We start from the raw sequence: 15,104 nt of genomic DNA, 5'->3' as shown, positions 1-15,104 counted from the left end.
GTAGCATGCGGAGCAGATGATGAGAACCGCTGACGACTGATCCTATTTGTGCATCCATCGTCATGTCTGCGTCAAAGATGACTCAGAGACTTTTGACTTTATTGCTTGGCGCGATGGTTTGTCCGAGGATGGTGGGTGGCGTCCATGTGGTCCTGGAAATGGATTTCCTATTTGCGTGAAGGGTGAGTAGCTCTGTTTTGGATCCGTTGAGTTTGAGGCAGCTTTCAGTCATCCAATTGTCGATCAGTGTAAGGCACTTTCCTAGTTCATGAAATTGGTCTTTTTTATTGGTGATTCGAAGGTAAAGCTGCGTGTCATCCGCATAGGAGTGGTAGCGCAGGTCCTGTTTGCTGATGATTTTGAGGAGCGGGCGGATGTAGATGTTGAAGAGTGCAGGTGAGAGTGGTGATCCTTGCGGGACTCCGCATGTAATGGTCTGTGTTTCTGATGTAAAACTTCCAAGTTTCACGGTCTGAGTGCAAATTACTTGTCTTGCCTTGGGTGCCGACAACCCACGCTACGATTTTTTTTTTTACTGTTAGTGGTCCCCACAACTTGGGAAATTTTATCAAGGGGTCATGGCACTAGAAGGTTGAGAACCACTGATCTAGATGGCTTGACGAAGTGTAGATGTGTGCAAAATGGTGGTAGCCAACCTTGCTTTTTAAAGGCCTGATTTTTAAGTGTTTTTCCGCAGTGTAGAGAGGGTGTGCTTGCTGTCAATCTTACATCCAGCATTTGTTTTCAAAATGTTTACAACACCCATCTAATTATGATTAACAGAAGAAGTTCCTAACACAAAAATTACCACCCAAAGTTGTGAGAGCTTCTAAAACAAATGGCAAATATCATGAGCAGGGAACAAAAGGGAACATGGCATATATAACTGTGCATCTGTATCCATCCTCTACGTGTTCTTGGCTACCTTCTCTGTAGATCAGGCTCAGTGACCTCCTCCATGATTGTCTTCTCTGCTTCACATTGATGGTGATGTTCATGTATGCCATGATATGCCAGAAAATAGGTCAGATATACAAAGCTCCAATATAGTAGAGTACCTAAAACAAAAGAAGCTACTGCTATTCTGTTTTCAAGGTGCAGATCTTCTTCCAAGAAGTTCTTCAATGAATGAACTTGTTCCTAGCAGCTGAAGCTGTACAGATCTGTCCTTATCTGAGAGATTATTAGGAGCAACTAAATACTAAGCAATTTTATTATGAAAATTAATTTTCTGTAGTATAGACATATACACAATTTCAACAAAAATCTCACATAAAGCAAGCAGAATTTTTTTTCTTACAGCATTTTCTGGAGAGGAAATTTTGTAAGTGAAGCAATCCTTACAGATCCATACTTGAACCAGGCTGGGCTGATTCTCAGATATCTGAGAATATCAGGAAATCCGTTGCATGCAGTCCACGCCACTGGGGTTGCGATTCAGCCTAGCACACCAGGGGCTTCTATCTCTATACAACATTTCCTATGAATTACCAGTGTGGTGGGAACCCTTTCCAAAATGCCACACTCCAAAGTGAATCTCCATTAGATTCACAATTTTGTCAGCTGGAAGGGGGTAAGACGTTTTGTTGAGAATATTGGGAATGGGAATTTCCCAGAAACCCATCTTCCGCTTCTTTACTCTGCAGCTACAGGTCTCTGATTAAGTTATTATGTAGGTGGGGTCAGGTGCATCCTTTAAAGGACATTGGGCTGGACTTTTTTTTTTTATGGTAAAGAAAAAAAATTGGATTGGCGCTGGCAATGTGGATTGCAAGAGAGGATATGTAGGATTTTAAGTAGGGTTGTCCCGATACCGATACCAAGCATTTGCCCGAGTACTCGGGCAAATGCTCCCGATGCTTCATCCGATACTTGTACTGTCGGCCGTGATCAGTGCGTGGGGAAGCTGTATCCCCGTGTATCCCGTGTATGCCGCCGTGTATCCCGTGTATGCCGCCGTGTATCTCCCCCTTATGTGCTCCTCCTCCACCCCCTGGAAATGTCAGGATGGAGAGCGGGGTAGGAGCCGGTAAATCCGGCTCCTTACTGCTCCGAATGGACAGAGTCAGTGATCACTGACTCTGCCATTCACATAACTGAAACATTGTAACCTGTGTTTACAAATGTTTCAGTTTATGAATGAAGTGAAGACGCTGTCTTCACTCCATTCATTTTCAGCACAGCTGATGCTGCTGAGAAAGGGACAGGGGAACATGTGTCCCTAGTCCCTTTCCCTGTCTCAAAGGGAAGATGTCAGAGGTCTGTTAAGACCCCTGATATCTCACCAAAGCCCCCCCCCCCAACAGGGCTGAAAAAATAAATTAAAAAATAAAGAATAAAAAAACAAAAGAATAAAAAAATGATTGTAGAAAATAAAAAAATTAAAGAAAAAACACACTGACACGGTCCACCCCTCCCCCCCTTAAAAAAAAGAAAGCATTATAAATAAAGACATTTAAAAAAAAATGTAAAAAATTAAAAACAAATTGTTAAAGATAAAAAAAAAACATACTGACACATGTGCCGCTGTCACATGAGATTAAAAAAAAAGTATCGGTATTCGGTATCGGCGAGTACTTGAAAAAAAGTATCGGTACTTGTACTCAGTCTTTAAAAAGTGGTATCGGGACAACCCAAATTTTAAGGATTCACTCAGTTCTAGCAAAACGATTAACACATTTTAGAAGGCCATCCGAAGGTGTTTGGAAAACAAAGACATTTCAGAAGCAGTTGTGACTGGTCAGGTACTGGGTGAGAAATGATCGCAAATAGAGGCATCGTGGGGGACATTTAACAGATCCACACGGGTTGGCGTCTTTCTGTGAAGGACAATTTTTTCTGGCAATAGAAAACACGGGAGAGACGTTGTCACTTGAATATAGAAAAACACTATTGATCGACAGGCTTTGCCCCTTTAGAGTGCACAGAGCACGTGTCTCTCCTGCTGTTCTACATGAAGCGGCGAGTCCTCTGCGAATGTCTGTCAGTTCACCAAGTCATGTGTTGTAGATTCTAGATGCTCGTTTCGGTGCCGACTCTCCTGGCCTGGAGCTGGAAATCTCACTCTCCTCCAAAGACTGCAGTGTGTGAAATTTCTCAGATTTCAGGAAACGACTGTAGCTGTCATATTTCATGAGGTTAAAGATCTGCAAATATATAAAAAAAAAAGGATGATAAGTAGGGATGAATGAATCTGCCTGGGTTTGATTCGCCATATGCCATTGTACACTATTAGGGGGCAAATCCTGTTAGTAAATTCAGGCCTTCATCATTAGGCTCAGAGTTGCAGATGACATGTCCTGCGGTTTTGAAATTGTGAATTCTGGATGTGCCAAGCATTGAATCATGGCTAACTGACTTATAAAGGCCCATAAGGGGGCTTTGGGATAAGCAGCCATATTGTCCAAGGTACGGAAATGTTGCTGCAGGGAAAGGATATAGAGAGATTAGGGTCAGCTAAGAACTGACCCTATACAGAATGATCAGCACACACACCGGATCTATACAGTCCTGTATTATGAATAATATCCCATCAGGACACGCACCAAATCTATACAGTGTTGTATATTATAAATCTGTATATCTATACATTACTGAATATTTGTATTGCTATCACTGGCATTTCTAGCGAATCATTTTCTACAGATGAGTGCAGGAACTGGACTTCAATTTATTATGACACAGAAGTCACAAAGGCTTCTCTGAAAGGTGACACATGTCACACAGATGTGATAAACGTGTCACATACATGTGGAAGAGCTGAAGTTTTTGCAATACACAGGGCCAATGATTGAAACAAAGTACCGTAAGCAACATGGGAAGAAATTTAACTGTTTTCTGACAGGCAATGATTCTGCCACGTGATCAGACGAAGCTCATCTTTTCTTTCACTGTGCAGCTTCTACCTCCTATCATGTTGGCGGATAACAAAAGGCTTCACATTGACATTACAATCACCTTTGTTATTTACATCTAAAGAACCAATTTTTCCACATTATTTCTGTTCTGCTGCAATAAAAGGAAAATTATGCTATTATACTACCAGAACTGAAAAAAAGTTCTGATGCAATTTATTCTTATAACTTACATAATGAATAGTACAAAGGGGCTAACTGCACCTTTGCCCCCTCTCCCAACAGCCCTCTCCCAACAATAACCAATAAACTTGGGGGGGGGGGGGGGGTTGAAACACTGCTGGAGGGGGTACTGGGATGTTATGTCACTGCTGGCAGTGGGAAGTGGAAGGAGCTGAGCTGCTAAGTCTATTCTGGAAGGGGTGGTGATGGGGAGCTCATCTGAGCTGCTGAAAATACATCAATGCTTCTGCTGTCTACTTTGAGGGAGAATTACTCCACAGTGCTTGCAGCACCAGAGGTTAGTAAGTGTTTTAAATCTAATTTACTGCTTGGTAAGAATAGGACAGATGTTAATTTTTTAAAGTTTGGCAAAATTATTATTTTATTTAAAGCGGAGTTCCACCCAAAAATGGAACTTCCGCTTATCCCACTCCTCACCCCCTTACATGCCACATTTGGCATGTAATTTTTTTGGGGGGGGGGAGTGGGGGCTTCAGGAGAAGGGGACTTCCTGTCCCACTTCCTCCTTCCGCCGAGGGGCTGCAAAGGCGATTAAGCTTAATCGCCTTTTGGCAGCCCCTCCCTGTAGGCGATCGCCTAGGACACGTGACAGGTCCTAGGCGATCGCCTGTCCAATCAAACAGCGCAGCGCCGGGCCACGCCGCGCGCGCATGCGCAGTGGGTGCCCGGCCGTGAAGCCGAAAGCTGTCACGGCCGGGTGCCCACAGTGACAATGAAGACGCCGACTGGGGAGGGGGGGAGAGGAGCGGAGCCCCGGCCGGCGCGTCGCTGGAACGCTGGAGCAGGTAAGTGTCTGTTTATTAAAAGCCAGCAGCTACACTTTTTGTAGCTGATGACTTTTAATAAACATAAATATTGTCTGGAACTCCCCTTTAATAAAGAAATTACAAATCTAACCTTGATTTTGGAGATATAGGCCCAGATTCTGAAAGGGCTTACGACGGCGCAACGCCATGTGCGCCGTCGTAAGTCCTAATCTGGGCCGTCGTATCTATGCGACTGATTCTTAGAATCAGTTACGCATAGATAACCATTAGATCCGACAGGCGTAAGGGTCTTACGTTGTCGGATCTTAAATGCAATTTTTTTTTTTGCCGCTAGGTGTCGCCTCCGGCGTTTTCCCGATCGAGTATGCAAATTAGCAAAATACGCGAATTCCTGAACGTACGCGCGGTCGACGCAGTGAAGATACAACGTTTACGTTAGATTTGCGACGCGTAAAGTTGCTATATGATGGGCAACCAATGTTAAGTATGGCCGTCGTTCCCGCGTCGAAATGTAAAAATTTACTTAGTTTGCGTAAGTCGTCCGTGAATGGGGCTGGACGCCATTTACATTCACGTCGAAACCAATGACGTCCTTGCGACGTCATTTAGCGCAATGCACGTCGGGAAATTTTAGGGACGGCGCATGCGCAGTACGTTCGGCACGGGAAAGCGCCTAATTTAAATGATCCACGCCCCCTACCCGGATCATTTGAATTAGGCGGGCTTGCGCCGGGGGATTTACGCTACGCCGCTGCAACTTTACAGGCAAGTGCTTTGTGAATCAAGCATTTGCCCGTAAAACTTGCGGCGGCGTAACGTAAATGAGATACGTTACGCCGCCGCATAGATGCGACGATCTACGAGAATCTGCCCCATAATGCCTATAAAATAATTTACCTCCTTGGATTTTTTTTTTTTTTACCGTCATTGAATCACAGAATTGAATCAGAGCAGATGACATTTTTTAACAGAGATTAACAGAAATATAATCTTTAATGCCGATGAGAAGACAGATTTCTACAAAGTGATTTAAATTAATTATATATATATATATACACACATGCATACATATACTGTGTATATATATATATATATATATATATATATATATATATATATATATACACCGGTATATATATATATATATATATATATAAATACAAATTAACTGACTGCTTACTGCTTAGTAGGTTCTCCTTTGGCAGGAGTTCTTAGCTTTGTACATCTGGGCATGCATTTTTTTCCTATTCCCCATTGAAAAACTGTACCAGCTTTGTCAGTTTGGAATGGTGAATAAACAATTTTTTTTTTAAGTCCAGCCACAAATTTCCTTTTGGATTGAGATCTGGACTCTGACTCACCTATTCCAGGTCATTAATGTGTTTGCCATTCTTGTTTGGTTTTAGGTTGGTGCTTGGGGCCATTGATTTGCTGGAATAAAAAAAAAAATCTCTCTGCTGCAAAGAAATATCTCCACAGAATGATTCTGCCACCACCATGCTTCTTGATGGGGATGGTATTTGTATAATGATGTTCTGAATTTTGAGTTTAGGGCCAGTTCACACCAAACACAGTTCTGTACAGTTTCGTGTGCATTTTTTCTGCACAAAATGCATGCACAGTGTTTTCCATGTATTCCAATGGCTCTAGTTGGCTCTCGTTCATAACATGCAGTGAGTTTCCGGTCAGTTTCTGCACCGGAAACTGACTGCATGATGTGAACTAGAGCCAGCTGGAGCCATTGGAATACATGGAAAACACTGTGCATGCATTTTTAGTGCAGAAAAAATGCACACGAAACTGTACAGAACTGTGTTTGGTGTGAACTGGCCCTTAAGCCCCATACACACTATCAGTTTTCCTGCAGGTTTTTCTCTTCAGGTTTACCAAAACCATCTAATACGAGGTCAAACCTTAATGCCGCGTACACACCATCACTTTATGTGATGAAAAAAAACGACACTTTCTGTGAAGTAAAAAATGACGTTTTTGAAACTTCAATTTTCAAAGACGAAGTTGCCTACACACCATCGTTTTCTCACAATGATCTTGCAAAGTGAGGTTACGTTCCTCCACGTTTTACCATTGAAGCTCGCTTCATAAGTAGCTTCTGGGCATGCGTGGATGAAAAAACGTCTTAGAAAACTACGTTTTTTGCTACACACGGTCAATTTCTGTGAAGTAAAAAGTGCACTTTTGAAAAACGACACATAAAATTGAAGCATGCTTCAATTTTTTTTGGTCGTTTTTTACAAGACATAAAACGACGTTTTCCCCCACACACAGTCAATTAAAGTGACGTTTTTAAAAACGTAATTTTTTTTCATCACATAAAGTGATGGTGTGTACGCGGCATAAGAGTTTCAATTTGTATGCAATCAGGCAGGCCCATACACTACATGGTTTTGGTAAACCTGAAGAGAAAAACCTGCAGGAAAACTGATAGTGTGTAGTGTATGGGGCTTTAGTCTAAATTTTGGTCTCCTCAAACCATATCTTCAGGTAAACTGTAGGTGTCCCATAAAGCTGCAACTGATGAAGCACCCAGGCAGCAGTTGCATAGCTCCTAGCTGTCCCTGATTTTGAGGGACTGTCCCGGATTTTGAACAAAGTCCCTCTTTTCTCCTCATGTGTCCCTAATTTCGGCTGATCTATAAAGTTCTATATAAAATGCACTATTTATTTTTCAAAAAGTGTTTCCCAGTGCTTAACCTTTCATCCAATTTTTCAATTGTTGCATTTGTAAATTTGAAAAGCCAGTATAAAGGTACAGTAGTGGGGGAAAAAAAGCGTTTGTAGGTTTAACAATTTTTTTTTAAATAATTCTCCTTTAACCACTTCCCGCAGGAAGGGCACACATGGACGTCCTCCCGTTTCATTGGTTACACCGTGATGATGCCTGCACATGTAGGCATCATCCTGGTATTAGTCTTTAATTTAAATTACTTGGCAGATGTGTTTTCACATTTTTTTTTCTGTTGATAAAGACAGTATAATTAAAAATTTTAATTATCTGAATCTCATAGTTGTACATGAACATTTAAAGAGCAAAAAGCTCCACATACACTTATGTTTAATAAGGGGTCCCAATGTAATTAGTATGGGGGCCCTGGTACTATAAGGTGTTGTTATAAAAGGAGGGGTCTCTGTGTAATTAGAATGAGTGGGTTCTGAAAATGTGAAGTGTTGATATGATAAGGGGGAGCATTCTTGATGTAATTAGTGGTGGGGTTCTGGTATTGTAAGGCATCAGTAAAAGGGGTGTGTATTAAGGGGGTTCTGGTATTGTGGGTTATCAGTATAAAAAGGGGAAGGGGGTGTAGTACTAGGGGTGCCAGTGTAACAAGAGTGCAGGGCTTTGCACTGTGCCAGTATGCGAAGAGGTTTACCTGCTCCTGCAGTTTCTCAAACATCAGAGGGTGAGGCTCTCTCAGGATCTGCTCCCCGATACGGGACTGACCCTCCACATTGACTTGTGATGAGGCTTTGCTGGACAGAAAGGTGTTGAAGATGTGTTGGGCCTTTTTCTGCATCTGGAGACAGGACATTCAGAGAAATAGAAGTGGAGATCATTTTGTGCACAAGACAAATGAGGGAAGTCATGACACATAAATGCTGGTCAATACAAGTAGGACTGAACATCATATATCACTGAGGTATAATCTGGGTCAGAATAAACGTAATTGTGGAGTAATATTCAGCTACAACTGCCTTAGTGCCTACTGCTGATTGGCTGTCTAGGAAAGCTTACCATTCCCACCCCAGCGGACACCATCATTAGGGTGGAGGAGGGCTAAAATTTGTGTACCATACCTGATCCCGTTCTTCCGTTCTCTTAAAATCTTCACACGCCAACCAGAAGAGCAAATTCTCCTCGCTGTACTCCCTCTTCAGGAAATCCTAAACCAAATCAAAAAGATACTCAGATCAGCATCACACTGAGGTTCATCTATGGAAGATGGATGGCCAGGAAGAACAATGCAGCCACCCCACCCAAAACTGGAGAGAGCTCCTCCAATTGTATATGTCTGACACAATATTTCCTTGGTTTGGAATAACATTTATGCAAGAAACTGCAGAATACATGGTATTCCCTGGTCTCCCCAAGCTGTTGCCTCTAATGCCTCGTACATACGATCGCGATTCCCAAAGAGAAAAGAGCTTTTTGTTGCAAATTCAGACCGTGTGTATGCTCCATCGCACTTTTTCTGTGAGAATTCTGGCCAAAAAAGATTGAGAGCAGGATCTCAATTTTCGTGACAGTAAAAATTTCTATCGGGAATCGCGATCGTCTGTATGCAATTACGATGCAACAAAAGCCGCTCAGAATCAAGCAGAAGAGCCAAACTGCCTATTGAACTTCATTGATCTCGGCTCGTCGTACGTTTTGTACATCACCATGTATGCAAGACAAATTTCAGCCATTTTCCTGCTGAAAAAAACCTGTGGTTTTCTTGTCGGAAATCACGATTGTGTGTATGAGGCTTAAGTCTGAGGGAAAGTGTATTTTTCTTCCACAGAAAGGGAAGTTCTACGTTCCTTCTCTAAGACCCCATTCACACCTGAGCGACAGCCGCGTTCGGCGGTAGCGGCGTATTTTGCCGCGGGTGTGAAACTTTCAATTTTTTTTTTTTTTTTTTCAAAAGTCTTCCCATTGCTGGAAAACGCCACTGTCGCCTGAAAAAAAGGGTCCGGGACTTTTTTTCAGGCGACAGGCGTTCGGCGTCTATGAGATGTGAACCATCTCCATAGATAGCAATGGGAATTCTCCCCTTTAGCGGCAGAAGCGTCCGGCGTCAGGCGTTTTGTCGCTCAGGTGTGAATGCAGCCTAAGGCTCGAAGGGGTGTTATTAAACCCATTGTAACGGAGCACTATTGTAATGGGACATGCTTCCTCTCACTGATTATCAATGCAAGGGAACCTTCTCTCTCTAACGCACCAATGTAGTATGTGGACATTCTTCCTCCCACCGACAACCAATGTAAGTAGACCTTCTTTCTTCCACGGACTGAATCAGGGGTACCTCCTAAGGAGTATGGGGTAGAAGGTGTCCAGACAATGTGCCGAGTATCTCATTCCATTGCGTGTCCTTTAAATTTGACCAGCAATTGGACACAAATATTAATAACTATCCCATATTCTATCACAAAGCTAGTATGTTTGCTATTTAAGAAATTCTCTTTGCACAGACAGGCTTTAACAGAAGGTTTTATGATTGTGCACTGCACTAGGTGAGAGTTATTACCATGTTTTATGATTTTTTTTTTTTTTAAGTTTGAAATTCACTCCTGTGATGGACCGCCTTGCACCTGGGTGCTTCTGCCAGTATACAGCTTCCTCCACTCTGGAACCAGGAACAAGGTATTATAGCTGAGCATTGCACCCAAGAACTAGACAACACTAGCTTAGGTGCAAACTGGAGATGACTTTATTGTAAACTCACACAGAATTTATACCCCACAAAATTCAAGTAAGAGCTTGATCACAATATCCTAAACAATGCAAACTGTAAACAGTAATATCAGTACATCTAATGAACAGCCAACATAAACACATAAGCATCCCACAATGGTTCAGTAACAAGAACAAGTGGACACAATGCTAGTCAAATCTCCAAGAGGATTAGCAGACAGACAGAAACAATATGTGACTCAATTAACAATGGAAATTCATACCTAGGAGGCACACAATGGGGAAATTATACCATGAGATTAAACAGATTATAGTAGGAGACACCAGCATCAGGTTATTTTGTGTCCCAATAGTTTTTATTGAAAGAAAAAGAATATTACAATAAAACAGAAGCATTGCCACAGATTCGTAAAGCGTTAACAAACACCTGAAAGGTCTCCATCACAATACATAACACCGTATAGTGTTTGGCAGCAACATTGTAACAGGAAACATAATAAAAAATTCCAGGATAAAACACGGAGTGTAATCCACCCTAAATAATCAATGACACAACCTTAGTAGGCCCAAGACCTGCCGGTCAAGGGTCCCGGACCTGGAAACCCCAAGTCCATCCGGCTGCCAATATTATCATCTAGACGGGAGGGCCCGCGTTGAAGAGCTTCCGTAAGGAAGGTAGAGGTGAAAAGAAAAAGGCAGAAATGTAAATAGAAAAGAAAAGAAGAAAAGGAAGAGAAAAAAAGAGAGGGAACAGATAAGAGAGCAACCGACCAGCACCCAGAAATCAATCAAATGGAACTGTAACCGTAACTCACATCTCCAGTGATCTTAGATCGTTAGTTAAATAAGCCAGCCATGGGTCCCAAACCTTATGAAAGATCTCCAGTTTGTCCTGAACCAGTGCCGTCAGTCTCTCATTTAACATTAACCATGACAATTTCCTTTTAAGCTGTTCAAATGGCAAGGAGGCGGAGCGTCAATTTCTAGCTATCGTAATTTTAGCTGATATAAAAATAAACATAAGCAATCGTCTTTGGGCTTTAGAGGCCTCCGCCACCCTGTCGCCCAAAAGAGCCTGTTTCGCAGATTTAGCCATGTTCAACTGGGTCAATGAGTAGATAAAATTATATACCCTAATCCAGAATCTTCTGACCTTTGGACATAACCACCAGATGTGATAGGCAGTTCCAACCTGGCCACATCCCCGGAAACAGTTAAGGGTGGCCCCATGAACAAAGGTAGCGAGTCTGGCCGGCACCATATACCATCTAAGCAACACTTTATAGTTGGCTTCTATTATGGACGTATTTATAAGTGACTTAGAAGCAGTCTCCGCCAACTCATACCACCTATTTAGATCAAAAGTTTCCTGCAGGTCCTCCTCCCATCGGAGCATGTAATTCAGCTTAATTGATGAAGACATCAGCATCGCATACAACTCAGAAATATGTCCCCTTAGGCTATCATAGCGAACGCAAAGATACTCCATGGGAGTAAGAACCTCCAAGTCACTCTGGCGGGCCAGTGTTTGTATAAAGTGACGCAGCTGAACATATCTGTAACATTCTACTAATGGCATTTGATACTTTTCCCGCATAAATTGCTCAGATAGAATATTCCCTCTGTCCAGGGCCGGATTAACAATGGGGCTGATGGAGCTGCAGCTCCAGGCCCCTTTCTCAAGATAGGCCCATTTGCCCAAAAAAAAAAAAATTTTTTTTTTTTTTTTTAAGATCGAATTTGGGGGGTTGTAGCTCGATGACCAGAGGTCACAGAAACCCCACATTTGGGGGTAGGCATGGGAAGACCTACCCCACAACTGGTTAAAATATGGGACGGCTATCATTTATGGTTCCGGAGATACGGGCCCGCTTGCACAGCCTGTCAGAAGCTACATTCAGAGCGGCCAATATAAATACAAGCTGACACACTGCAACAGACTGATAGGATCACAGTGCTTATAATAATTATTGGTATATTACTCATGGTAATTAACCCCTTGCCACCCAGGCCAATTCTGACACTTCTCTACTACATGTAAAAATCATCATTTGTTTTTTGCTAGAAAATTACTCTATGGTGGTCTTTGCACTTTTTATGTTGCACGGTATAGAGCTGCACGATTCTGGCTAAAATGAGAATTGCAATTTTTTTGCTTAGAAGATAGATCACGATTCTCTCACGATTGTTGCGGCGTAACATCATCTTTCACATAAAAAAAAAAAAAAAAAAAAATGGGCTAACTTCACTGTTTTGTTTTTATGGTTTTTATTATTCATTGAAGTGGGAAAATGCAGTGTGACATAAAATATTGCAGCAATAACCATTTTATTCCCTAGAGTCTCTGCTAAAATATATATAATGTTTGGCAGTTCCAAGTAATTTTCTAGCAAATAATATTGCTTTTTAACTTAAGAAACAAGTGTTGGACTTTAAGTGGTTAAATTTAGTTACAATGGGCCAGATTCAAGAAGCACTTGCGCCCGTGCAACCATAGGTTGCGCGGCGCAAGTGCTTACTTGCTCCGGTGTAACGAGTGCTCCTGATTCAGGAACCTCGTTACACCGACTGCAGCCTAGGATATGACAGACATAAGCCTCCTTATGCCTTCATATCTCAGGCTGCATTCTTGCGTTGGCCGCTAGGGGGCGCGGCCATTGTGATCGGCGTATAGTATGCAAATTGCATACTACCACCGATTCACAAAAGTTGCGCGGGCCCTGCGCACGCAAGGTACGGAGTTTCCGTACGGCGACTTTAGCGCAAGGTTGCTCCTGCTATAGCAGGGGCAACCTATGCTAAAATATAGCCGCCCTTCCCGCTCGTGAAATTTAAATTTCACGTCGTTTACGTAAGTGATTCGTGAATGGCGCTGGACGCCATTCACGTTCACTTAGAAGCAAATGACGTCCTTGCGACGTAATTTGCCGCAATGCACGTCGGGAAAGTTTCCCGACGGAGCATGCGCTGTTCGCTCGGCGCGGGAGCGCGCCTAATTTAAATGATTCCCGCCCCCGGCGGGATCATTTACATTAGGCAGCCTTACGCCCGGCTATTTAGCATATCGCCCGCGCAATTTACGGAGCTACTGCTCCGTGAATCGCGGGCATTTCAAAATATTTGCGTGGGCGCAGAGCAAAACTCGTTGCCCTGTGCCCACGCAAATATTGCACGGATCTACCTGAATCTGGCCCAATGTTAGTTAGTTACAATGTTTCATTTTGTTTACAAACTTCGCAGACTGCCCAGATTTGTTCTTTACACACAGAAGTGTATCCCTTTGATCTAAGAAGGAAGCGTCAGTTACAATGTTTCCTGTTAAAAACCTGGCAGACTGCCCAGATATTTTCTTTTGATAGCTGAAAGTCTTTCCACTTGTTATATGAAAGAATCAGCAAACTCTGCATTGAAGATCGTCAGGGGGGTTGAATCGAGATCATGATTTTTTTAACGATTAATTGTGCAGCTCTAGCACGGTATTTGCGCAGCAATTTTTCAAACATGTTTTTTTGGAAAAAAATGTTTCATTCATTAAAAAAACAGTTAGTTAAAGTTAGCACAATTTTTTTTGGTATCCTAAGCGATGCTTTACATTTTTTTAGGTTACATGTTTAGAGTTACAGAGGAGGTCTAGTACTAGAATTATTGTTCTCGCTCTAACGATCGTGGCGTATGTAACCTGTGTGTATCTGGCTCTGATACTACCAGTGCCTACCCAGCCACTGACTACTATCTCTCCCCAGCCTGTCCCCACACACCCTCTCACCTGCTGACCTGTGGATAGGGGAATCACTCCTGCAGTGTTATTGTGTTCTGCCAGTGCGTACAATGATCAGTGTTGCTAACTTTAGCTGGCAGCACTGATTGTTTTAAGAAAAAAAAAAACAGGCTGGTTGTACTCAAGTTGATTAATAGATTGACTTGTGTAAAACCAGCTAGCCCATACATAGATTGACTATGGCTGGTCTCTGCATAATTGGCGCAATTTCAATCCATGTACTGTATGACCCGCTTAACCACTACTCAGTCCCTAAATATCCTTCCACTCCTGTACATAGTGCTCACTCTCATACTCTCCATACTCCTCTCCTGTACATAGTGCCCACTGTCATACTCTCCACACTTCTCTCCTATACATAGTACCCACTGTCATACCCTACACACTCCTCTCCTGTACATAGTGCCCACTGTCATACCCTCCACACTCCTCTCCTATACATAGTGCCCACTGTCATACCCTTCACACTCCTCTCCTGTACATAGTGCCTGCTGTCATACACTTCTCTCCTGTACTTAGTGCCCACTGTCGCACCCTCCACACTCCTCTCCTGTACATACTGCTCACTGTCATACCCTCCACACTCCTCTCCTATACATAGTGCCCACTGTCATACCCTCCACACTCCTCTCCTATACATAGTGTTCACTGTCATACCCTCCACACTCCTTTCCTATACATAGAGCCCACTATCATACCGTCTACATTCCTCTCCTGTACATACTGCCCACTGTCATACCCTCCACACTCCTCTCCTGTACATACTGCCCCATCATACCCTCCACACTTCTCTCTGGTACATACTACCCTCTGTCATACCCCCTCACTCTTCCTGTACATACTGCCCATTGTCATACCCTTCACACTCCTCTCCTGTACATAGTGCTTTTTTCCGTACCCTTTGTACTCCTCTCCTGTACATAGTGCCCACTGTTAGACCCTCCACATTCCTCTCCCTCACCTGCACATACTTCCCACTTATATACCGTCCATACTCCTCCCCTATGTCGCTTACCCACAAAAACAGTTCTTTAAAATTATACTGAATA

General features: G+C 42.7%; 1 protein-coding gene across 1 annotated transcript in view; it reads right to left on the bottom strand.

The window, feature by feature from the left end:
* Window positions 1-2,643: 2,643 nt before the first annotated feature.
* Window positions 2,644-15,104, bottom strand: part of RGS10 (regulator of G protein signaling 10) — a 35,971-nt gene continuing 23,510 nt past the window's right edge. The window contains exons 3-5 of the mRNA XM_040361473.1: window positions 8,678-8,764; window positions 8,254-8,397; window positions 2,644-3,146 (exon numbers count right to left, since the gene is read on the bottom strand). Coding sequence (XP_040217407.1) covers window positions 2,997-3,146; window positions 8,254-8,397; window positions 8,678-8,764 — 381 coding nt within the window. The 3' untranslated portion in view covers window positions 2,644-2,996. The remainder of the gene's footprint in view (window positions 3,147-8,253; window positions 8,398-8,677; window positions 8,765-15,104) is intronic.

This window comes from Rana temporaria, chromosome 8 (genome assembly GCF_905171775.1).
Source record: "Rana temporaria chromosome 8, aRanTem1.1, whole genome shotgun sequence".
In the NCBI taxonomy this organism is placed as follows: Eukaryota; Metazoa; Chordata; class Amphibia; order Anura; family Ranidae; genus Rana; species Rana temporaria.
Note: the sequence above shows the minus strand (reverse complement) of the source record. Positions and strands in the feature narration are given on the sequence as shown.